This window comes from Chelon labrosus, assembly GCF_963514085.1.
Source record: "Chelon labrosus genome assembly, chromosome: 2".
Lineage (NCBI taxonomy): Eukaryota > Metazoa > Chordata > Actinopteri > Mugiliformes > Mugilidae > Chelon > Chelon labrosus.
Window position 1 is genome coordinate 6,221,471 of NC_140338.1, and position 23,765 is coordinate 6,245,235.

The window sequence follows — 23,765 nt, forward strand, 5'->3', positions numbered from 1 at the left end:
CTTCTTTCCTTTATCTGCTTTACAAATATCAAGCAGTGGTGGATCATTGCTGTTACATCCAGGTAACAACGTCTGTGTCACTTCATCTCATTACTAAATCAGCTCTGCAGCCGCTGTGCTCAAACAATCATGGCAAGCAGAAGGTTTTGCAGCACAGATTCCTTTGTTGGTGTGTTTCACTGGTAAAAAAAAAAAAAAGAAGGAGACCACAGAGTCTTTCTCTCACTTCCTCAGGGGTTGTCTTCACGATTAACAGTCTATCAACAGTGCGCTGTAACCCCTTGATGCACAATTGCAAATACAGCTTTAAACCGTCGTCACTGAAACCCCTTCCTGCAGCATTTCTAGATGGATGGACGGATGGATAGAGTAGATGGATGGATGATATGAGATAGAGAGGCAGAGGGAGCCCTCTGAGAGAGATGGAGCCCCTTGCCAGAGTAGCAGTATAGTACTACTGCAGCTAGATAACAGTGGGAGGAAAGAAAAAAAAACAAAAAGAGGAGGAGGAGGTGGAAGAAGAAGACACGTGACAGTGTCTCTCCATTCCCCTGGGCTCCGGATAACAGGACAGAAAGAAAAAGAGAGATGGAGGGGGGGTGGGGGGGGAGCTGTTAAAGAAGGCATGAGAAAGATGGAGAGAAGCAGAGAGGAGCTGAGAGCTAAAGGAGGGAGACCACAGGAATGAGGGGAGAGTGATGGCCGTGGGGACGGGGGAGGTGAGAGTGATGTATTGAGAATGAGAGAGAGAGGTTTGGAGGAGGGATGGGAGGAGGCGAAAAGGCAAAGATGGAGATGAAACAAGGGGGGAGGGGAGAGAGGGAGAGAGGGGGGAAATGAGAAATGCCAAGAGGAGCACGCTCAGAGAGGGAATGAATGTGCATGTGTAAGCGCTGCAGTAACCTGCTTTTCCCTGCTCCCCGTGATCAATCACTCTGCACAGCCTATATAACACACACACACTCTGCTGCTACCGCATGCTGCATACGAACACACGCACGCTAGTTCCGTATTTAGACGCCGTCAATGTGTGCACACAATCGCTACCCGTGGCCTATATTGCCAATTAGAATCGTATTTCATGCCTTCATGTATATTTATACACAACGTTTTAAATTGAAGGCAAGGGCTTGGTGTGAGCACGTACTATATGTTTACCATGTTTTCCTGCTGTGTTTGTGTTTCAGAGAGAGAGAGTGTGTTCTTTGAATCCTATGTATATGGGTATATAATTAAATATTAATGAGAATAATTTAAAACCTTTACAAGACAAACATTTTTGAAGTCCCAGTTTAAAGTCCTGCCTTTTTTTTGCAGAGTAACAGATCTCATGACTGCCATGTTTGATCAGATGGAGCTAAACTGCAGCATGGAGCTAGGAAGTATATCAGCTTTTGAATATAGACGCTGTACAGCTTTGTATAGCTTGATGTTGCGTTTCAAATCCCATTCCAGTGTTTGTTTGTTTTTTATTCAAAAAAGACACCTAGGACACTTTTTGGACAAACCTTTCCTTGCAATACCCCTTGCAGACACTCACTGGAACTGCCCCGCTACCACAAGGTCTTGTTTTTCCACCCGAGCACACATCCCTCTGAGTTTACGCTGTCCAGTGGCAGCAAAACATTCACAATTATTGCTGTTATGAAAAATCTAGTTTATTGGGATATACACCGATCAGCCACAACATTAAAACCACTGACAGGAGAAGTAAATAACAATGACCATCTTGTGACAATTCAGTGTTCTGCTGGGAAACTTTTGGACCTGGCATTCATTGGTGTGGATGTTACACACACCCCCCCCACCCCCATAGCAATGACACTCCTTGATGGCAGCAGCCATCCCCAGCAGGATGCAGCAAAAGAAAAACATGCAAAAGAACATGAAGAACAGCACAAGGTGTTGACCTGGCCTCCAAATTCACTGGATCCCAAACTGATTAAGTATCTGTGGGATGATCCACAGAGGCCCCTCCCCTCAAAGGCCCCCCACTGACAGCATTCTGTTGCCAGACACCACAGGACACCCTCAGAAGGCCCATGTCCATTCTCTGATGAGTCACAACTGTTTTGGAGGCACAAGGGAGACCTACACAATATTAGGAAGGTGGTCATAATGTTACGCCTGATCGGTGTACTGTATATTGCATCATTCAGCCATTCATTCATGCAATCTGTGGCCCAGCCAAGATTAGGGTTAGGCTTGTAGTTGTAACAGCTTAAATATAGAAGAACATTTGTGTGGTGTTGTAGGAAGCTGTAAAAAAAACTCCACTGCATGCTTCCCTGCAGCTGAACATAACCTTGGATTATTTGAGTCATTATTATTATTATTATTATTATTATTTTAGTGATTCTGTGATTATGCAATAATGGTTTGCTTTTCTTCGTTCCATGCTTTTGTGCTTACGGAACATGCAGAGTAGCGGCTATCACCCTAAACCTGCCAGAGCTTCAGGTAGACTTCATCATGCCTGTGAAGGTTCTCAGTCGTCCAGATCATGATATAGCCAAACAAATGCTATAGAAAGGAGGACGACTGGGCTTGTGGAGTGGTTTTTACCATTCATTGGAGAAAGAGGACTAGGGTCAAACAGTCTCCCCCGAGCAACAGATCCCAGTCATGCCAGTTTCTGATGGGTAGCACCTACATGTTCCCATTTAAACTCCCCACCACCAAGCTACTCGGATGAAACGTCCTCAAGAAACTCTACAAGTCCAGCTGCCTTTCTTTAGTGTTTTTGGATAGACTTCACACTACGTCACCTCAGCTCTGACATTCATCCATGTGCACCATTGCTCTTTGTACAGGGCTATTTCTTGTCTCTTACGGTGCCCAGGGGATGTTCTTCACTGCCACCCACGGTAGAAACCTTGTAATCTTAAGGGTAGATTGCTCATTCGACACATTCAGGCTCCCGAATGGACGACCTCCTTCGAGGAAAAATATAGTTTTAGATCCAAGAATAACGTAAATCGTCATTTGCTCAGCTTAACACTACCACGGGTCATGTGAGAGACATTGCAGCACCCGGGAGACGCAAACCAAGGCTTCAGACTTTTACTTTTAGCTTGGACTTTTACTCCTTACTCACTTTTTTTTTTTTTTTTTATCTCCTCTGCTGGTTTCTGGGTTAGAGCGTGGTGTGCTCGTGCTGCGAGAGTCGTGACTAGGAAGTCTTTTGCCACTGTGGTTGTGAAGTGTGTGAGTTTTATTTATTTATTTTTTTATTTTTTTTAGGCGTCTTTGCGTGCACGTGTTCTGACTTGATTCTTGGCAAACACTCGTGATAGAGAGAGAGAGAGAGAGAGAGACTCTTGATGAGGACGGGAATTAATCAGAGAAGGAAAAAGATGAGAGGCGACACACACACACACACACACTCAGAGTGACTAGTGTATTTAGTATTCAGGGATGACAGTCCATTGATTTTCAGTGGCATGCTGTGACGTCACACAGTAATCTAATTCTTTACAGTAGAGTCTGGGCCAGTCAGTCAATGAGAGGACACCATAGACGTCCCTATAACTCTATTAATGGATTTTCACAGAGACAGTGTTCAGAAATAGACCTCTCTATATATTTTTTTTTAAACATGCACATACACCGATCAGCCACAACATTAAAACCACTGACAGGAGAAGTAAATAACATTGAGCATCTTGTGACAATTTAATGTTCTGCTGGGAAACTTTTGGACCTGGCATTCATTGGTGTGGATGTTACTTAGACATGTAGCACCCACCTAGACCAGACCAGGCACCCCCTACCCCATAGCAATGACACTCCTTGATGGCAACAGCCATACCCTGCAGGATGCAGCCTGACACAGGCACACACACAAGAACGATTTAGGAACAACTAAAAAAAACATGAAGAACAGCACAAGGTGTTGACCTGGCCTCCAAATTGATCAAGTATCTGTGGGATGACACACAGAGGCCCCTCCCCTCAACCCATAGGACTGAAAAGCCCCCACAAACAACATTCAGGACACCCTCGGAATCGTGGATCAGTGTTTGTCTCTCAAAGTAGAGAGGGAACAAACTATGCAGGTGAGACAGAAACCCCAGGAGGTTCAGAAATGCATTTTCCCTCTCTTAGGGCACAAAAATAAATAAATAAATAAATAACGATAGCACACTGAGTCACTGGTGAATCTGGCACACATACCAAATGACATCAGGACCCTAGACAGGGGGAAACAGGAACCTCTGACTCACTGCAGGGACGAGTCACGGTTGAGTTTTGCGTCAGAAACAGAGCACATTGGGGAAAAAAAACTGATCCCCATAAAGATGCTCAGCTTCATCCACTTGGGACAGGGATGTCAAACATATGGCCTGTGGGCCAAAACCAGTCCTCCAGAGGGTCTAATCTCACATTAGATTGCAATTTTTCAATGAAAATAACTGCTATTCCTAATTTGTCCATTTTTTTTAGTAAGAGTAGTGGACAGAATATAACACAGAGACCCAAAACTAAACAGCAGACAGAAGTGTCGAAAATTCGCTTATTTTTCTTCATAATGTTTTTTGTATAAGGATAGTTTATTAAATGTAAACATTCTCTTGATTTACTTGTACTTCTTTGCACTAAAACAAAGTGAAAAAAATCTGGAATTGCTGTTATTTAGAGGTTATTATGCTGTTATGTTACTGGCCCGGCCCGCTTGAGATCAAACTGGGCTGAATGTGGCCCCTAAAATTAAAGTGTGTTTGACACCCCTGACTTTGGGACATCTGGGTTAATAAATAACTTAAGGAAAGAAACACATTTAGACTTGAAGGCTCCTGACTATGAAAGAAACATCTGTTAACTTTGGTTTGAATCAGGTCAGTCCCCATCCAAATCCAGATTTAACCATGCGTGAGTAAACACCATAGACTGTGTAAATATAGAAGGAGGATCTGCTCCTCTAAAGTGAAGCCGAAGCAAGTAGAGCTCCCCCTGGTGGCTGGCTGCAGTATAGGTCATAAGCCCCACCCCCTCCGTGTTAGTGGGCGGGACTTGGGTCAAACTAAAACACTAAAATACATGTCAAATAATTGTTTTTCAAGCATGGTTTCTGTCATTTCAGGTAGTTAATATAATGTTGATACATGTTCAATTGTCAATTTTATGGATACGTTTTGTTTTAGTTCAGGATGTGACATAGTGGCGACCACTAGTTGCCATGCCAACCGTGCCATAAAGCAGCTTGGCTAATGCAAAGAAGTGGCAACCAGTGTCCATATTTACATACAGTCTATTGTAAACAGAGATGTTTCAGTATCTGTGTTTCCATAGTGTATTTAGCCAAATATTTTCAAGTACGGCATTAAGAGGAAGAAAAAATAAAACATTTTTATTCACATTTGACATTATTTTTGCCTTTTTAAAAGCCTTTAACTGTGCTCCCTGGGAGATGGAAACACCTATCCCAAGTACTTCCTAACTTTAAACATTACATGTAGAAATAAAGTCCTCTGCAGTTGTCATTTGTGATTGTCCAAAGACTAGTTTTGTTTTTCAGTGTGTAACCTCTACTTGAATGCATGACGTTGCATATACTGACATGTTCACTGCTCAGTTTATCTGCTCCAAACCATATTTGATTCTTTTGTTGTTGTTGTTTTATAGTTTTTATGGCGGTTTTATGGAAACATGGCCTGAGAGTGCAGTGCCTCCAGTGAGAAAACGTTGCATTGCACCGGAGAAAGAAAATTAAGTTCAGCAAGGAGAGAAAAATGAGGCCATCGAGAGGGAGAGGGAAAGAGAGAGAGAGAGAGAGAGAGAGAGAGAGAGAGGGAGAGTACTTGAATGAAAGTTGTCCTTTTGCCATCACTTCCATTATCATTATTGCTCTGCAGACATTTACAGGCTCATCACTCTCCTATACAGTATACTTCTCCTATACCCTCCAACTCTGAGCCCTGCAGGTTATCTGCTGCAAATGAGCATTCGCTGAAAGGGTGGCAGGCTGCGCAAGCTTTGTAACGGCCCGCACCGCTCTGATATCCACCTCATCAGGCAGGTGAGAAAGAAACCGACTTATGTGGGGGGTGAAATGCGAGTTTGTTTTACCGTTTGATAAACGTAAGACGAACGCTAGTGGTACCGGCGATTTCCATCTGAGCTGAGGTTGACATGGCACTTTAAATAGTTTTTTTTGTTTTTTGTTTTTTTTGCTAAAAGCCTGCTTCGGCGCGCGGTGCTTTGTGCTCACCCACACACCCTTGTGAACAGAAATAGAGTCACAGACAGAAACCCACACCCACAGACTCATGATGTGCGGGGAGCTGGGTGATAAAGGTAAGCAAGGTATTCACCGTTTATCACGCCCCCGACGTTACCAAGCATCTGTCCTGCTGTGTAGTGTCCTTTTACAAGACACATCACTGTCTCTGACCTCTGACCTTTCCAGGAGGGGAAAATAATTACATCTTTAAGAGGCTGTCTCTTTTACTGGATAAACACCTTCACCTTTTAAGTGGCATAATGCCCCCATATCCAGCAGCCATATCTGTGACCTAATGGTTAGTTATTTTGTACTCTAATCACTAGTTTCTTCAGCCTTAATGACTCAGATGATAATAATTGCACCGCTGATACATCTTATCAATTTACTGCAAGTGAGCTCTAGACAATTCCTTCATTCGTTTAAATTTTCTAGTCGTGGTCCTAGTTGTCTTTGGGCGAGAGTTGGGATACACCGTGGACAGGTCGCCAGTCTATTGCAGGGCTAACACAGAGAGACAGACAACCATTCACAATTCAGTTTAGAATTAACCTAACAAGCATGTCTTTGGACGGTGGGAGGAAGCCGGAGTACCCGGAGAGAACCCACGCAGACACAGGGAGAACATGCAAAGTCCACACAGAAAGGCCCAGTCGGCCAGTGGATTCGAACCCAGAACCTTCAGTGCTAACCACCACAAGCTAGTTGCTAACTTTTTACCTGGCGGCTATGGGATGCTGCAGGAAGTGAGTTTAGCAGAATAATTTTAGTTTAAAACAGTGGACTAGGTGCTACTTGTGGTTTTAAGTGGTATAAATGTCCTGCCTCCTAAGTGGGCATTGGAAATGATTTGTGCATATCTGATTGCTTTGCACCTTTTTCCTAGAACAATCCTCAAGGCAAATCTCCAGCTTCCTGGTAACAAGCAGTAGAGAGCTACCTCGCTCAGGCCTACGCAGCTGGAGTGAAATGGGACAGTGACTAAAATTAATAGCTCATTTATTACCTGCCTGCATCATTTGCAAAAGAAAAGATGTATTGTTAAAGCCTGCACAAAGCTTCTGCCTTTTTTTTTAATGCTAATGCACCGATGGACTGTTTTATTTTTTTTATTTACAGTTTAATTTTTATGCATAGTTTTGCTGCTTCTTCCAGAGGACATATCAGTCTTGCCAGATCTCATGAGAATGTGTCGCTGGAACACAATCAGGTCTCCAGCAAAAAAGTTAATTTTGTCCCGATTAGTCTGAAAAGTTCCATTTCGGTTGACGAATTGGTCCTGTATTCAGTTTGGTCGCTTTGGGGAGAAATAACTGGTCTAAAACTGTGTTCATGTTTCCCCTTGGAGAGAGAAAAAGACTCATGACCTCCTTCTTGTCTCCTGATGACGGGATGGACGGGCTGTGGCAAAACCAGTGTGACACAGACGCAGTCAGTGACTCTTAAGTGCGCCATCTCATCTCTGAACGGTCTCTGGTGACGTGTCTCTAGTGATCCCTGTCACGTTGCATTTAGTCGTATGAATGAAAGCGTATTGATCACCGTGGCTTTAATGTATTGATTAGCAGTTAGACTTAGTTGTGGGTAGTTGTCAGTCAGTTTTCAGTGACTATCAGATGTTGGGGTTTACAGGGAGCATAAAACAACTGCAGGCACCCTTAAAACTACACTGATCAGCCACAACATTATGAACAAATTCACTAGATCCCAAACTGATCAAGTATCTGTGGGATGATCCACACAGGCCTCTCCCCTCAAAGGCCCCCCACTAACAACATCCTGACACCACAGGACACCCTCAAAAGGCCCATGTCCGTTCTCTGATGGGTCACAACTGTTACACAATATTAGAAAGGTGGTCATAATGTTATGCCTGATCGGTGTAGGCTTTAGACACCTCACATTCAGCTACATGACATGTCGCAGGCGCACGTGCAATGCCCTCCAAACAAGGACGAAGAAGTCCAGACGTTGTGTCCTTGTGACGTCCAGGAGTCAAGCTGGCAGGAGACGGAGGGGCAGGTGGACCAATCAGCCGGTCCGACAGAAAGAGAGAGAGAGAAAGAGAGAGAGGTGGATGGAAAAAACTCAGGGAAGATTATGGGACACGGGAGAGAGTGACGCTGGTGAGGAAGGAGACAGGAAACACATGTCAGTATAATTAGAGGACGCAGAAATGGATCGAAGGTCAGAGCAAAGCCGACAAACGGCTGCCGAGAGTTTGATTCATGACTCGTTCTTGCGTATAACTGGTTGAATCTACAGGAAGAGAAGGACGAGGCTGATCTTAGAAAGAAGGCAACTTTCATACAGTTTGAGAGGCGCAATTTCGGACAAGTGTTCCCGTCAGGAAACTTCTCACTGATTACTGAAAATTGCAAAGTGTTCTTGTGAAAATAAATAAATAAATAAATGAATAAAATTCTAAATCCAAAATCCTCCAGTAGCCAGACAAGGTTTGCAGAACAGCATACTCAGCAAGCCTACCTTAGATAAATAAAGGTTAATGTAACATATATGTGATTAAAGGACGTAAGGGTGCTGCGTGGACGTAGTTAAGAGAGCCTAATAAAAAAAAAAGGGAGAAGCGCCAAGAGGAGGAGAGAGAAAGAAAGAAATGAAGGAAAAAGAGGAAAGACGGCCGGAGTGGGAGCGTTCGGGTCGGTTGGGGGGGGGGCGTAGGGAGAGAGAGTCCATCAGCTGAGTGTTAGCACTCTGCTGACATAAGCAATAATGCAAGAGCGAGCAAATGAACAGAGGAAGAGGAGGGGAGGAGGGGAGTCGGGGTGGGGGGGGTGAGGATGGAGAGTGTGGTCAGAACGAGAGTGGTTCAGCTTGTGCCACTGAAAGCTACAGCAGCAGCCCGGAGACGGGAAGAGAAACACAAAGACGGACAGAGGGGGAATGAAATGGAAAGAGAAACAGAGAGCTTTATTTTTGACGAAGTGTGAGGGAGGGAGTGGTGGCAGGAGGGGGGGAGCGGTCCTCCTCCAGGGTGAGGGAGAAATTACAGTGAGTCCTTTTCAGCCCCAGTGGTCCCCTCAGCTCCTCGGGCTGAACTCCTCCTCTACTACAAGTAGGTGGGACTCACCACCTTAGTAGCAGGGGCCCAGGGTGAGAGCACTGACATAACAGTTGTAAAGTAAACACCTCATATTCTACTAGAGAGATACCGAGATTTGTACAGAAATAAATGTATAAATTGTCTTTTCTTAGCTACTTGGCTAGATGAATCTTAGGAAGGGTTTACTGCCCTTGCTAATTAATTTACATGCAGGACAGAAAGGAGACTCTGAGTGTACTTTTACAAAGCTGACAGAGTTTCCAGTTTTGCCAGTCTTCCCATCGTGTGCACCTTGGGGTTTTTATAACTTACTTATTTGTTTTTGACCATAATTCCCATCCGTTATGATTTCATCCTGCTCTTATTATATTTATTTACCTGCTAAGATGCAAGGATGCAGCTGCACTGATCGACATCAGGGAAACTCTGAAGCATCAGACGAGCATTACATTACTTTTTCTTTTTGGTTGTCACGAATTATACGAATTATACATATTGAGGGGACACACCCTCGAAGTTCTTAAATGAGGCACGTACACCGATCAGCCACAACATTATGACCACTGACATGAAAAGTCAATAACATTTACCATCTTGTGACAGTTCAGTGTTCTACTGGGAAACTTTTGGACCTGGCATTCATTCATGTGGATGTTACTTAGACGTGTAGCACCCACCTAGACCAGACCAGGCACCCCCACCCCATAGCAATGACACTCCTTGATGGCAGCAGCTTTAGGAACAACTAAAAAAAAAAAACATGAAGAACAGCATAAGGTGTTGACCTGGCCTCCAGATTCACTAGATCCCAAACTGATCAAGTATCTGTGGGATGATCCACAGAGGCCCCCACTAACAAGATTCTGTTGCCAGACACCACAGGACACCTTCAGAAGGCCCATGTCCATTCTCTGATGAGTCTTGGAGGCACAAGGTAGACCTACACAATATTAGGAAGGTGGTCATAATGATATGCCTGATTGGTGTATGTACTGTTTAGATCTAGTTTGAGACGTTGAACTCACCTTACCCACAGATACACACATACTGTATTGTAGTTCAAAAGAACATTACACAACAGTATTTGACGCTCTTCATCTCTGTTTGTTTTACTTTCCCTATTGCACATTTTCCTGTTAGTCACATGATGATGAAGGATCCCTACACAAAAATAAATCCTGCAGCACACACACTACCCATCACCACCAAGCCCCACCTGATCCCAACATCCCAGAGTCAGCCTGGGATTACATGAAGACACAGAGACAGGTTAAAGCTCCAGAAGAGCTCAGGCAAGTTGTGCAGGATGCCTGAAAGCACCAAAGTGTGTGCAGCAAAGACGGCCCCAACAAATTTTCTTCTGTTTACTATACTATGGTTTGCATAAAGTAATGAATAGCTGAAAACACCTCCACTTTACTTAGCCTAAAGCACAGTTCAGAAAGTTCAGAAAGCACTCGTGATGGTGTTTAGATTTTCAACATCACGCTGCCATTTGTTTATTTCTGACTCCGTGTCCGAACATATTGTTCAAATCCCTTAACTGCATGTGTGTGTGTGATGTGCATCACGTGTGTGCAAGCAGGGGGAGTTTGAGGGCTCAGTGGGATCCACTAAGGGGACAGGAGCTCACACTGTGATGACACATGGCACTCCCACTCTTATTTCCACATGATACACACATAAAACCATGTGCACATGCATTCACACACATGCAGCAGATAACAGCTCATGCACTTGTCACTGGCTGGAACGTGTCCCGGTCTCTTGCATGTTGCCAGCGTGTGTTTGTGCTATTTTTGCCAAAAACCACCGCCACACAGTGTTACCATTGCACGCTATACGCTGTCCGTGCACAGACACATGTCTATATGAGTTAATGACACACTTTTAAAGTGGTGGAACGTACAGCTTTGTCATGTTCTGTGCATGATTAGAGTTAAGGTTTAGGTTTATATAGTGTATGAGAGGGCAGAAGATTCATTGGCTGAAATTTTTGCACCGCTTTTATGTAAAAATGTTTGACGTTTTTTGTAGTTTTTGGTTATTTCTCTGCACAACGATCTCAAACGGCAATCTGGGGGTTTTAACAATGCGTCAGGTCAAGATTTAGTGCAACTCAAAACCTTAAAAGCTCACAATTAAACAATGACAGCTGCACCGTTGGCTGTTTTTTAAAAAGACAATAAGATGGATCTAAATAGCGGTCCTGATCAGATGTGTGTGTCGTACGTGTAAAACACAGTTTCACCTGCAGCACAGAAAACGGGGTCATCCATACTACCTGGGCTGCACTGCATTCGTCACTGTCATGCAATGTGGGCGCATTCAGAGTGAGCGCACGTACACACACACACATGCATCTGATGTGTGTGTGTGTGTCTGTGTTTGTATGCGGTAAAAAAAAAAAAATTGGTGTCTATGTGCATGCAACGGAAGGTGCATTCGTGTTCGCTTGCTGCTGCTTCTGCTGCTGCTAGAACAGGGTGTGATATTCGGGGTAGGTAAGGATAGAGCGCGAGTGTGTGTGTGTGTGTGTGTGGGCTGGAGATGTGGGGGTTTGGAGGTGGGGTTGGGGGGTTGAAAAATCAATCGCTAGGAGACCCACTTCCCATCCCCGTTGCTGCGGCAGTGCCGAGATTCCATCAATGAGCCGGGGCTGCGTTTCCCTGGCAACGCTTATGAATGAGAGCGGGTCGGTAACCGTGGAGACTCGGCGAGGAGAGAGAGAGGGGGAGAGAGAGAGAATCACCGGTTGCCATGGCAATGCCACGGAGAGGGAGAGACCAGGCGAAAATGTAAAGGTGGCAGTTGACCCTCTGAGATCTTCCTCGGGGCCGTCAATCATCATCATCGTCGTCGTCGTCATGCTGTTGTTTTATATCATGTTTAAATGTAACACAGCTCCATGGAAACCTAATAAGACGTGATAGTAGATTTTATTTTATTTATTTTTTTGCTTGATCATAGATGATTCTGGATGTAGGGGGTTATTTTTAGCCACGATATAAAAAAATAATAATCAGTTAAATGCAGGTGTTTCAGGTGCGTTTTCATACTTGGCATCGTGACAGTGTCCCGCGTATGGGACATTTGACTGTCCCAACGTAGGAGACGGTGCACCCTTTCACCCCTCCTTGAGTTTGAATGTATTGCAGCACCCCGTCGTGCATACACACAGGTGAGAGAGGGGTGGTTCAGGTGCGACACAGGAGAGGCTGGCACGCTGCTGCACATCCGTTTACATCGAGCGTGTGCAGCTTTATGGGCCGATTGTTGCAGAAGGTGTTTCCCAGCAGTGAGCGCCTCTGTCATCACCGTCCAAACACCTTCTCCCTCTGCAGATAAAACTCCCCCTCTCTTTCTCTCTGGAGTATCTCCCTCTTCCTTGCTCTCCTTCTCTCTCTTTCTCTCTCAGAGGTTCAATCTCACACTTCTGACACACAGGACTATCACTCTTTTTCAATCTGCTCGCTCGTTCTCTCACTCGCCGTCTCTTAAGGGATGTTGGGTCTCTCCCCTTCCCAGTCTGCGTTCCACCAGGGACTCTCCGGTGTTGTCTAATGAGGCCAAATCTCCCCCATGATTTCTTCTGTTTGTTCTATAATTACCATCATTCAAATGAATTTTGCCCAATAGACGTGTTGAGTCATGACCTGGATGACAAAGAAATGGTGCATTTAGGTTGAAGAGTTAGGGTAAACATTAGCAAAAAACAGTTTGTGTTCTTATATCACATGACAGCTACACCGATCAGCCACAACATTATGACCACTGACAGGTGAAGTAAACAACATTGACCATCTTATGACAATTCACTGTTCTGCCGGGAAACTTCTGGACCTGGCATTCATTGGTGTGGATGTTCCTTAGACATGTAGCACCCACCTAGACCAGACCAGGTACCCCCACCCCATAGTAATGACACTCCTTGATGGCAGCAGCCATCCCCAGCAGGATGCAGCCTGACACAGACACACACACAAAAACACTTTAGGAACAACTAAAAAAACCATGAAGAACAGCACAAGATGTTGACCTGGCCTCCAAATTCACTAGATCCCAAACTGATCAAGTATCTGTGGGATGATCCACAGAGGCCCCTCCCTTCAAAGGCCCCCCACTAACATCATTTTGTTGCCAGACACCACAGGACACCCTCAGAAGGCCCATGTCCATTCTCTGATGACTCACAACTGTTTTGGAGGCACAAGGGTAGACGTACACAATATTGGGAATGTGGTCATAATGTTATGCCTGATCAGTGTAGATCACATTCTTGGGCTGTTCCTGACTTTTCTAACAATCCCCCATGCACCTCCACCCCATCCCTCCTCTTCCTCCTTCCCTTATCACTACCCCCACATCATGGTCGCTGCTCCCTCTACTGGCCACCTCAGTGCACTGTGGGCCGGTTCAGCCGTTGCCAGGGGTGACTGCATCCCGGAGGTTTGGTTTTGCCTTTGACAGAGGCGGGCGGTTGCCGTTTCGCACAGACGAACGTCGAAAGCGCCGCATTCCAGCCTCGGAGCAGATGCACTGACACGGAACGAAAAAACAAACAGACGGAGAATGAATGACAGAGGTGGAGAAGTCAAGAGTTCAGACACAAGATATCGGATCAGACCCTTCATTTACTCATCCGTGCGTAAAACCCAACCCTCTGGAACTGAAAATCTACCTGAAGCTTTAATTGTAGGGAAGCAGGAGTTGGTGCAAGAAAGAGCAAATATAAAAATCTGAAAATCTACTTAAAAATAGAACGACATTAGATGCGTTAAAACATGAAAAGAGACAAAGTTTGCAACAAAACAAGTGAAAGTGCAAGTGTATCGTTGTAAAACCTAAAATATATGTTTAAAATGTAACACAGCTTCAATTTTGCAGTTTTAGTTACATCCCCGTTGTGTGTTCTCATTTACACGGGGATCAGGTCAGACAAGAGACAGCTTGCTTTGTTTTTGCTGATGTCCGGCCTTTTTTTTTTTTTTTTTTTTTTGATCCGCAGCGTGGCCCTTTCGCCGTGGCAGTTAAAAAGCCATTGAGGGAATGAGGGGTTTGGCTGCTGCTACCACATCTGTTAATAAATGACCTCTTACTGGAATTAGCAACACAACCTGGAGAGAGAGAGAGAGAGAGAGAGAGAGATGGGAGGAGGAGGAGGAAGAGGGGTGGATTGAGGAAAAGGGAGGATGGAGCAGAAAGGGCGATGGATGGGATGGGACGGGGTGGGATTTGATTTCTGTCCCCACTGTTGACACTGTTTCATTTAGCTTTTTGTTTCTTCTTGGACTGATTGCATGATGCTAAATGTGCAGAGAGCACGCACAGGCTGGATTTCATGTTACTAAACGGGATCCTGTGTCTGCTTCCTGTTTATTTTAGGCACAATGAAAGAGATTAATTCAAACGGCGTGTCTGTTTTTAGGTTGCATACACATTTAGACTGAACACATTAGAGTTTAGTTTAGCTTGTATGGTGGTACAGATGTAATGCTCATGTACTGGGAAGAGTAGATGAGGAATCTCCTATAAATCCTCTATAAACTATGTTGTTCCAGTGATTAAACATCAGCCCTTGCAGTCAGACGTGAATGTTCTGCAAATGTGAACACTGAGAAACTGAGTCTGTGTGATCTCAGTCTAGTCTTTAGTATCTGACACTACATGTGCAGTAGCAGTGAGTTAAACAACCTTAAAGTGTTTCCTTTTGTAAGTTCTTTAACTGTAGTGACGGATGGCACAGTGGTGTGAGGGTAAGCGCTGATGCCTCACAACTAGAAGGTTCTGGGTTCGAATCCATTGGGATTCAAAGGCGTGGGTTCTTGCTACCTCCAGAGGAAATTAGCTGTGAGTGTGAATGGTTATCTGTACACTGCCTCTTGCCCCGTCCAGAGCAAGGGTGCCCAAGACATTGATCATGATTGACGGGTAGATTGTGTGCCATTGGAAAAACTGTTCTAGATGCCAGTCTGTCATTTATATTTTGCACCTCCAAAACAAACAGCGAGACAAACCTTCATCTTCTTTTTTTATTTTTTTTTTACTTGCAACATGCCATCAGCCATGCACAGCAACAACAACTCAAGACTACCATCTTCCTTAAAGGGACAGCGCTACATTTCTAAAGGTGCTGCACGACAATTTGTCTTCTTAGAATAATAAAAAAGAAAAAAATTGTATAGATATATATGCGGCACAGTGGCGTGGTGGTTAGCACTGGGTTCAAATCCAGGCCCACTGGGGCCTTTCTGTGTGGAGTTTGCATGTTCTCCCTGTGTCTGCATGGGTTCTCTCCAGGTTCTCCAGCTTCCTCCCACCGTCCAAAGACATGCTGATTAGGTTCATTGGTGATTCTAAATTGGTCGTAGGTGTGAGTGTGTTAGACTGGAGACCTGTCCAGGGTGTACCCCGCCTCTCACTCAATGACAACTGGGATAGGCTCCAGCCCCCCTGAGACCCTTCACAGGACAAGCGGTTACAGAAAATGAATGAATGAATAAATACTAGAGAGAGAAAGAGATCACTTTGAATTTAATTGCAAAACCACCAAAAAAGACAAAAAAGTATAAGCATCCCTGCTCCAGAGAACAAGCAGTTACAGAAAATAAATGAATTACCTTTGACGAAAGATGCGAAACTGAAAATCATATATTTCTAATCATCAGATATCTGATAGCTTCATGCTCCTCCTCCTTCTGCTCAGGCCTATCTCCTCCTCCTCAGAGCATCCCCTCTCTCCTCTCTACGCCCCCACACTACCCCCCCCCCCCCCCCCTCCCTCCTGTTGGACAGACCCTGCCTTCCGCCTCCGCACAAGACAGAGCGTGGAATTTTCCAACCTGTCTCCGGCTGTCTTCACTCCAGAGCTTCTCACACACACACACAAATGTGCACACAAGCACAGAAGACCTGCTCAGGAAAGACGCACACAAAGCTGAACCATGCGTAATGTGGCCAACGTGTCATCCAGTAGTTTAGCGATTCACATGTTATCTTTGTTATTTCTTTGTCTCTCTGTACATTTTATTTTCCAGGTGCAAAATCTAAACTGTGTGATTCCATTTCGCCTAACAAGGTTGTTTGGTTGCTGCTTTTCTTGCACTCACTGGCCACTTTATTAGGCACACTTAGGTAAAAACTAAATCCTGCCTGGTTGAAACTTGTTATAGTTGGTTTTTCCTTCACTGTGGAATGGGCAAAGAATAACGTCAAACAGAGCAATAACTACAGCTTCAAAGGTGACCATAAAGCTCAGTGAAGACCTCTACAAAAAAATTCAAGGAGCGCAGAAACAACAAATCTGATTGTTCTCTGTCAAACTGACGGCGTTCTCTGTTTTCCTCTCTCTTTCTCTCTGCAGCATTTTGTCGTCAGTGGGGTCTCAGCTCGATCTGAGGACGCTACGAGCCGTCAGAGTGCTGCGACCGCTAAAACTCGTGTCTGGAATTCCTAGTAAGTCTGTTTTTCTTTTCTCATTTGTGATGAACACATTGTCACAACTTACTATACTTGTTCTACATTCGCCAGGTGCCGAACACAAAGAAACAATAAGTAGAGGGAAGAGTCGCTACATGTCTCTAAATACCTAGAGTTTGTGACGCTTTCGTTGGCGCTCCGTGCATTTGAAACGTGATTTCAAAAATAAAAGTGCAACAAATCAAAAGCAGAAAAGTTGTTTAATGAACCCTGAAGTATCCCACATTCGCAAATTCAACACCTGGCAGTCAACACTTGTACATCGCTCTCAAAGGCGTGGATCGTTATGAAGTTCAGCACAAAATTGTCAGATGTTTCTTGTGGAAAAAGCTGTTGCTTCTCCTTATTCCATAAAGAAAATGCTCAGAGACAAATCCAGATGTCGTCAAGTCTAAAATTACATCTGAATATTGTTCCAAAGTCATGTCCATGGTCCATTTTGACCAAGATAAAAGTTTTCCAGACAGCAAAGGGACAAAACCATCAACCACTTGTTCTTCTTCATCGTCGTCTTCTTTTGCATCAACAAATGCTTAAATCAAATCAAACAACATCTGTTTTCCCATTTAGTTTGTTGCCAATCAGCAGCCTCACTGGTGCGACACCAGTTAGTACGGTCTGTTTTCACTTAAAGGAAAGAGTTCCTCCCCTGAGTGTGTGTTTTGCACTGTGTCCTCCAGGCCTGCAGGTGGTGCTCAAGTCCATTATGAAGGCTATGATCCCCCTGCTGCAGATCGGCCTGCTTCTGTTCGTGGCCATCCTCATGTTCGCCATCATCGGCCTGGAGTTCTACATGGGAAAGTTCCACACCACCTGCTTCGATGAATTCACAGGTGAGAGGGGAAAATGAAAGAATGTTGAATGTACGTCGCGATGTCTGGTGAATCAGGGTCCTGGGTGACTAAATGGAATGCAGCCATTCTTGAAATCCTCAAGGTCAAGGTGTCGGCTGTGTGTTTGTGGTTGTGTTGTTTCAGTGTAAGGACGGATCTCACTGTCTTTCTTTCTGTCTCTCTCTCTCCGTCTATGATCAGGAGAAACTGTGGACGAGCTGCCGTGTGGCACAGAGTTGCCGTCCCGGTTGTGTCCCAACGGCACGGTGTGCAGAGGAGGTTGGATTGGACCCAACTACGGCATCACCCAGTTTGACAACATCCTGTTTGCCGTGCTCACCGTGTTCCAGTGCATCACCATGGAGGGATGGACGGACATGCTGTACTATGTACGTCTTGTTTTTGTTTGTTAGGGTTAGGGTTAGTGTCCCTGTGTATCTGTTGATTCAGAGCCCAGATTTATTTGAAGGAAGCCAAATAACCAGATAAATTGAATAAAAATTAAACAAAACTGCAACTAAAGAGTGCAGAGTGCAGTGCATTGATGTAATCATGCATAACATTATGACCACCTTCCTAATATTGTGTAGGTCTCCCTTGTGCCACCAAAACAGTTGTGACTCATCACAGAATGGACATGGTCCTTCTGAAGGTGTCCTGTGGTTTGGGTTTGGGTCCTATGGGTTGAGGGGAGGGGGGCCTCCTGCTGGGGATGGCTGCAGCCATCAAGGAGAGCCATTGCTATGGGGTGGGGGTGCCTGGTCTGGTCTAGATGGGTGCTACATGTCTAAGTAACGTCCACATGAATGAATGCCAGGTCCAAAAGTTTCCCAGCAGAACACTGAATTGCCACAAGATGGTCAATGTTATTTACTTCTCCTGTCAGTGGTCATAATGTTGTGGCTGGTCTGTGAATATTGGTGGTGTACCGTACGATTTCTAACACAGACTAGGTCGGGTGGGAGTGGAGGTTGGAGTTTGGCTTCATTTATCTCGATGATGCATAAAGAGATTTGAGATTTAATTCAGAAAAACCATTTATCCGTCCAAGCGCCGCTTTCCATCATCTTCATCATTATCTGTTCTACTTCCTTTTATCCGTCTTCTCATCTGTCCTTCTCCTGCTTTCCGAGTCGCTCCTCTTCCCTCTCCGCCTCCTTCTCTTCTGCTCTCTATTCTGGTCCGTCTTGCTCTATATTTAACATCTTTTCTGATGGATGAGGGCTGACTTCCACACTCACACGGACAGTCAGGAGGAAACCGATGAAAGTTTAATAGAGAATGGGCAGCTTGCGTTGTACCACGCAGTATGAAACCTGAACGTAAGCGCACAGCACTCCGGCTGCAGTAGTCATCAGCAGGTAGTTCCATCAAATCGGGTCATGGAAGCATGATATCGTCCAGTAACCTCCTTCTGCTGATTGTCATCTGAGTTTGTTTATAGAAAAGGGAAATGACAGAGTGTCAGACCGTTTTGTTGCTGCTCGCCAGACACCTCGGTGCAATCGATGTCTGCCAAAGCAGGAGTGGCTGTAACGTAACACCACACGTGTCTCGTGTCTTCACGTTGCTGTTTCTGAATGCGAACGCGCAGTTTTAGCATCCAGGTCAGGCTTTAAGTTAGGAAATGGGTCACATCTGATCCTGCATAATACACCGATCAGCCACAACATTAAAACCACTGACAGGAGAAGTAAGTAACATTGACCATCTTGCGACAATACAATGTTCTGCTGGGAAACTTTTGCCATCCCCAGCAGCCTGACACAGGCACACACACAAAAACACTTAAGGAACAACTTAAAAAAACTTGAAGAACAGCACAAGGTGTTGACCTGGCCTCCAAATTCACTAGATCCCACACTGATCAAGTATCTGTGGGATGATCCACAGAGGCCCCTCCCCTCAGAGGCCCCCCCAATAACAATATTCTGTTACCAGACACCACAGGACACCCTCGTAACGCCCATGTCCATTCTCTGATGAGTCACAACTGTTTTGGAAGCACAAAACAATCTTAGAAAGGTGGTCATAATGTTATGCCTGATCATTGTATACATGCTGTTTGTTTTACTGGCTTTACTTTTTCAGTTGATTTTCCAAGAACTTTGTTTAAAAATCTTCAGAAATCGTGCACAAAACGCACCTAAGATGGACAACATTCAAGATTTTCATTTAGAGGAACGTGTGACTCTTAAATGGTTCCATGTGCAATGTTTAAATTAGCAGGTTCCCACCTTGTCTATGGTATGCATCCTTATGAATATTTAGCTTTTAACATTCAATTGACAACAAATGCCGAGAAGAAGGACTCTGCAAGGAAGCAAATGTGTATCTGCAAGAGTTGTTCGTTAGGCCTTCAGAAGTTGTGTTTTTGTGAGTGAACATGGCTTGAGGCTGTAACATGAAGCTTCACAGGGCAAGTGAAGTTCAGTGTGCTGGAGGTCAAGGGATTTATTTAGAGAAAAAGCTCAGTGAGGATGGATTAGAAGGAGAAATGCAATCAGAGCATAATAGGAGATTAAATATTAGTAATGGAGTGTGTTGACTTGATACGTCATTAGTTTCACATTCAAAATACTGTATTTGTTCCTTGAGGGACAGTTCAAGGCAAAAACGTCTTAACCACATGATGGAACCACATAGAAACCAATGAGCGAGGCCAAAACCACAAATGGCTAACAACATCCACAAGTCACAGAAGTTTCTGCTGTCAAGCAAATGGCCCAAGTGGCTGTTCACCACCATCAGTCCATCAGTTTTTTTATATATATATATATTGCATGAGCAGCTATAACATGTCTGTTGTTCTCTTGCAGAGTAATGATGTGGAGGGCAGCGCCTGGAACTGGATGTACTACATCCCCCTCATCATCATCGGCTCTTTCTTCATGCTCAACCTGGTGCTGGGTGTACTCTCAGGGTATGTTCTTGTTTACTTCCGTTTCTCTTCCTCTTCCCGTACGCTTTCATTTTTTTTTTTTCACCCTGATTTGATATAATCAAAATGAGCCGAGTGGAAAGGCAAATGAAAAATGTCCCCCCTCCCACCCAACAGTGAATTTGCCAAAGAGAGAGAGCGAGTGGAGAACAGGAGCGAGTTCCTCAAGCTGAGGCGACAGCAGCAGATTGAGAGAGAGCTCAACGGATACCTGGAGTGGATCTGCAAAGCAGGTCAGTGCACACTGACAAACCCACTCTGACACAAGCTGCTCCACCTCCACCTCTACAGGGTCTGTGGAAAATGCAGAGAAGGCTAACATCTTTATTTCCTTCTTACAGAGGAGGTGATTCTGGCCGAGGACGATGTCACGGGGAAATTTGATGGTAACTGAACCACTTTATTTATTATTGTGTATAGAGAGAAGAGAGCAAAAGAATAACTGTGTTTTTACAATAGCAGCAAATCTGATTTGTTCAAGTATCTATCCTGCTTTCTGAATTGCTCATTTAAATGTGTAAACGTGGGTTTTAGCGCAGTGCACTCCCAGGTGACAGACTCAGTGGGAAGGCTGAGAGAATGACATTAGTGATTCACGCACAGATGAAGACATAATCCTTTCGTCCATCGCTAGGTACGAGGCGAAGGCCGACCATCAAAACCAAAAACAACAAGACTGAGCTGCTGAACCCTGAGGAAGGAGAGGACAACATGGGAGATGCAGTAGGTAAGAAAAAGAAAAGGGGTCGCAGACGGGATGGTACGCAGGAGAAGTTTACTCATAGCAGTCGTTTCAGTTCCTGGAGGACGTACTCTAATGCACGGTTTATACCTCTGTAGCTATCACCCAGACCCTAATGCCGTAGCCTGATGTGCATCTCCCCAGAAATGTAATTACAGTACGTGTTGCGGCAACGCGGACCACGAGAGCTGTGATTGGTCCTCTTGGTAGTAGCATGTTTCCGCTTAAGTATTTCCCGGCTGCTTCTCCATCCCCACAATTTACGAATCGGTTGATTTGGATCAATAAAGAAGGAACACATCGAGGAACAGTTAACTGATGAGGTTCGGAGTTACAAACATTTGTACGACTTGACTTTGGCGAAATTTCGGCGAAAATTTCAGTCGCCGTTGTTGAAAGTTAAGCAGGAAGTAGAAACAAAAATTAACCCGAGTGGCGAAAAAGACACAGCGCCAACTAGTGTTTGGGTGGTGCTGTTACAGAGCGAGCCAGGCTGACGAGCGCACAAGTATAAATGGCTCGCACCGGCGTAGGTACTTGCAGTACTTTAAATGAGCCTTAAGTCTTGTGTTAAGAAATTTCTTTTCCACATATCTTGAAACCTGGAGGATGCTTGGTTCTTTGTGTGCAAAAAGTCAGAATTACAGTTAAATAGTAAAAGGAATAATAAAACAAATTGACGCAAATAGCCAAACTCAATTCTTATCAGAATATGAGTCATTCAGCATACCAGTCTATAGTCCTGTGACGTATATGTTGCTGTTACCATCCAGACGATTCGATTGGTCCGGCAGATCTTTGCAGGAGAAAAAGCTAAATTCCCCTCGTATTTTCATAATTCCCTGAATTGTCTCCCTCCTTCCCCTGTAGGTTTTGCACGCTCCAGCATAAAGAGCGGCAAGGACGGCAATTACAACAAGACAGAGCGACGGCTACGGTTCTTTATCCGCAAGATCGTGAAGACGCAGGCCTTCTACTGGACCGTGCTCTGCCTGGTGGGCCTCAACACCATCTGCGTGGCCGCGGTGCATTACAACCAGCCTGAGCTGCTCTCCGACTTCCTCTGTGAGTAAACACACCGAATACACACAAGTGCCCCCAACCACGCTACAATATACCATCAGCTGATCCAGGAGCTTTTACGACCACAGGGGCCTCGCTTCCATTTATTTAGTTTGAGTTGTAGTTCGGGGCCCCCGAACAGTTGCTGATGGGTCAAACACAATCCTTAAGAGCAAAATGATTGCAGGCAAGGAATCTGCCATCAATATTAGGACCCAGGGTGGGAATTTAAATTCACCGACAATCATAACCAGTTCCCAACAAGTCTCAAAAAACAGGTGCGTGTGCAGGGCAGTTTTGTGGGACCGAAGGCAAATAGGACTTTCCTTATAGGAAATCTATTTTATTGGTGTAAAAGAACACTTCTCATTTTAATGTCTGTAAAGGGTTTCGGTCATCCAGGTCATGGTACATCCAAAAATGCTAAAGAAAGGCAACTGGACTTTCCTGAAGATATTTCATCCAAGTAGCTTCTTCTACTTCATCTAGTAACGACTAGATGCTTAACCGTCTTTTGGGGAGACTGACAGTCTAAAGCTTGTTCCATACTCTGCAAGAAGCGAGAATTTTGTTCTTGTTCTCGAGGTGAGCAAGAACAAGAAAAAAGTTTGTTCTGGCCAGGTCATTTACACTTCATGATAAACTCAAGTGTCGAACTCTGGGGAAGTCCTCATAATGCCCTCCCACTGCAGCATAGGTCACACGGGCTAAGCATTGTGGGAAATGGATGACAAGAGGCACTTTTCTTATTATTTTCGGATGTCGTCCAGTCGTTTTTTGACGACCACATCTATCGGACCATACCGATCACTACCCTGGAGAGATTAGTGGTCACATTGCGAATATTAGCATCTGGGAGCTCACAGAGTGCCCGCTAGCATTTCCACCCACTTCCAGTTCCTGACCGATCACAAAATAGTTGCCGTACACCACATGAGAGCAAAGTTCTGCCTGGTTGATGTGTTGAGAACAAGCTGCGAGAACTCCTAAACGAGGGCTACAAGAACAAAATTCTCTTAACAGCCTTTACCGACTAACAGACTGGAGTCATGCAAGTTTCTGATGGGTAACACTCATAGATGTCCCCATTTAAACAGCCCCAGCTCCTCCACTAGTCTTTTAAAACTGAAGATGCTATTCGGATGAAACGTCTTCAAGAACTTCCACAAGTCCAGTCGCCTTTCTTTAGCGTTTCAGGATAGCGTTTAGCTCATTTTAATCATTTTAACTCTCACTTTACCGCAACCTGTATCATTTTTTTTTCACACTTCAAATCCACTGCTTCCTCCTACACATGCAAACGAAGCATTTACATTTTTTTAACTCCATATCAGAAACATGGTGCAATTTCTTTTTTTAACCGAACCGTGTCGTTTTCATCGTAATAGTTTGGAACACACGCATTAGATTCAAGTTATACA

The 23,765-nt window shown here is 44.6% G+C and overlaps 1 protein-coding gene across 1 annotated transcript in view; it reads left to right on the plus strand.

The window, feature by feature from the left end:
- The window catches only part of cacna1ab (calcium channel, voltage-dependent, P/Q type, alpha 1A subunit, b), a gene marked incomplete at both ends in the record, with an annotated part of 167,288 nt that overhangs the window by 75,886 nt on the left and 67,637 nt on the right, over positions 1–23,765 (plus strand). The window contains 8 exons of the mRNA XM_084568105.1: positions 16,651–16,742; positions 17,447–17,599; positions 17,801–17,988; positions 20,419–20,522; positions 20,658–20,773; positions 20,882–20,926; positions 21,175–21,267; positions 22,153–22,347. Of these exons, the coding sequence (XP_084424231.1) occupies positions 16,651–16,742; positions 17,447–17,599; positions 17,801–17,988; positions 20,419–20,522; positions 20,658–20,773; positions 20,882–20,926; positions 21,175–21,267; positions 22,153–22,347 (986 nt within the window). The remainder of the gene's footprint in view (positions 1–16,650; positions 16,743–17,446; positions 17,600–17,800; positions 17,989–20,418; positions 20,523–20,657; positions 20,774–20,881; positions 20,927–21,174; positions 21,268–22,152; positions 22,348–23,765) is intronic.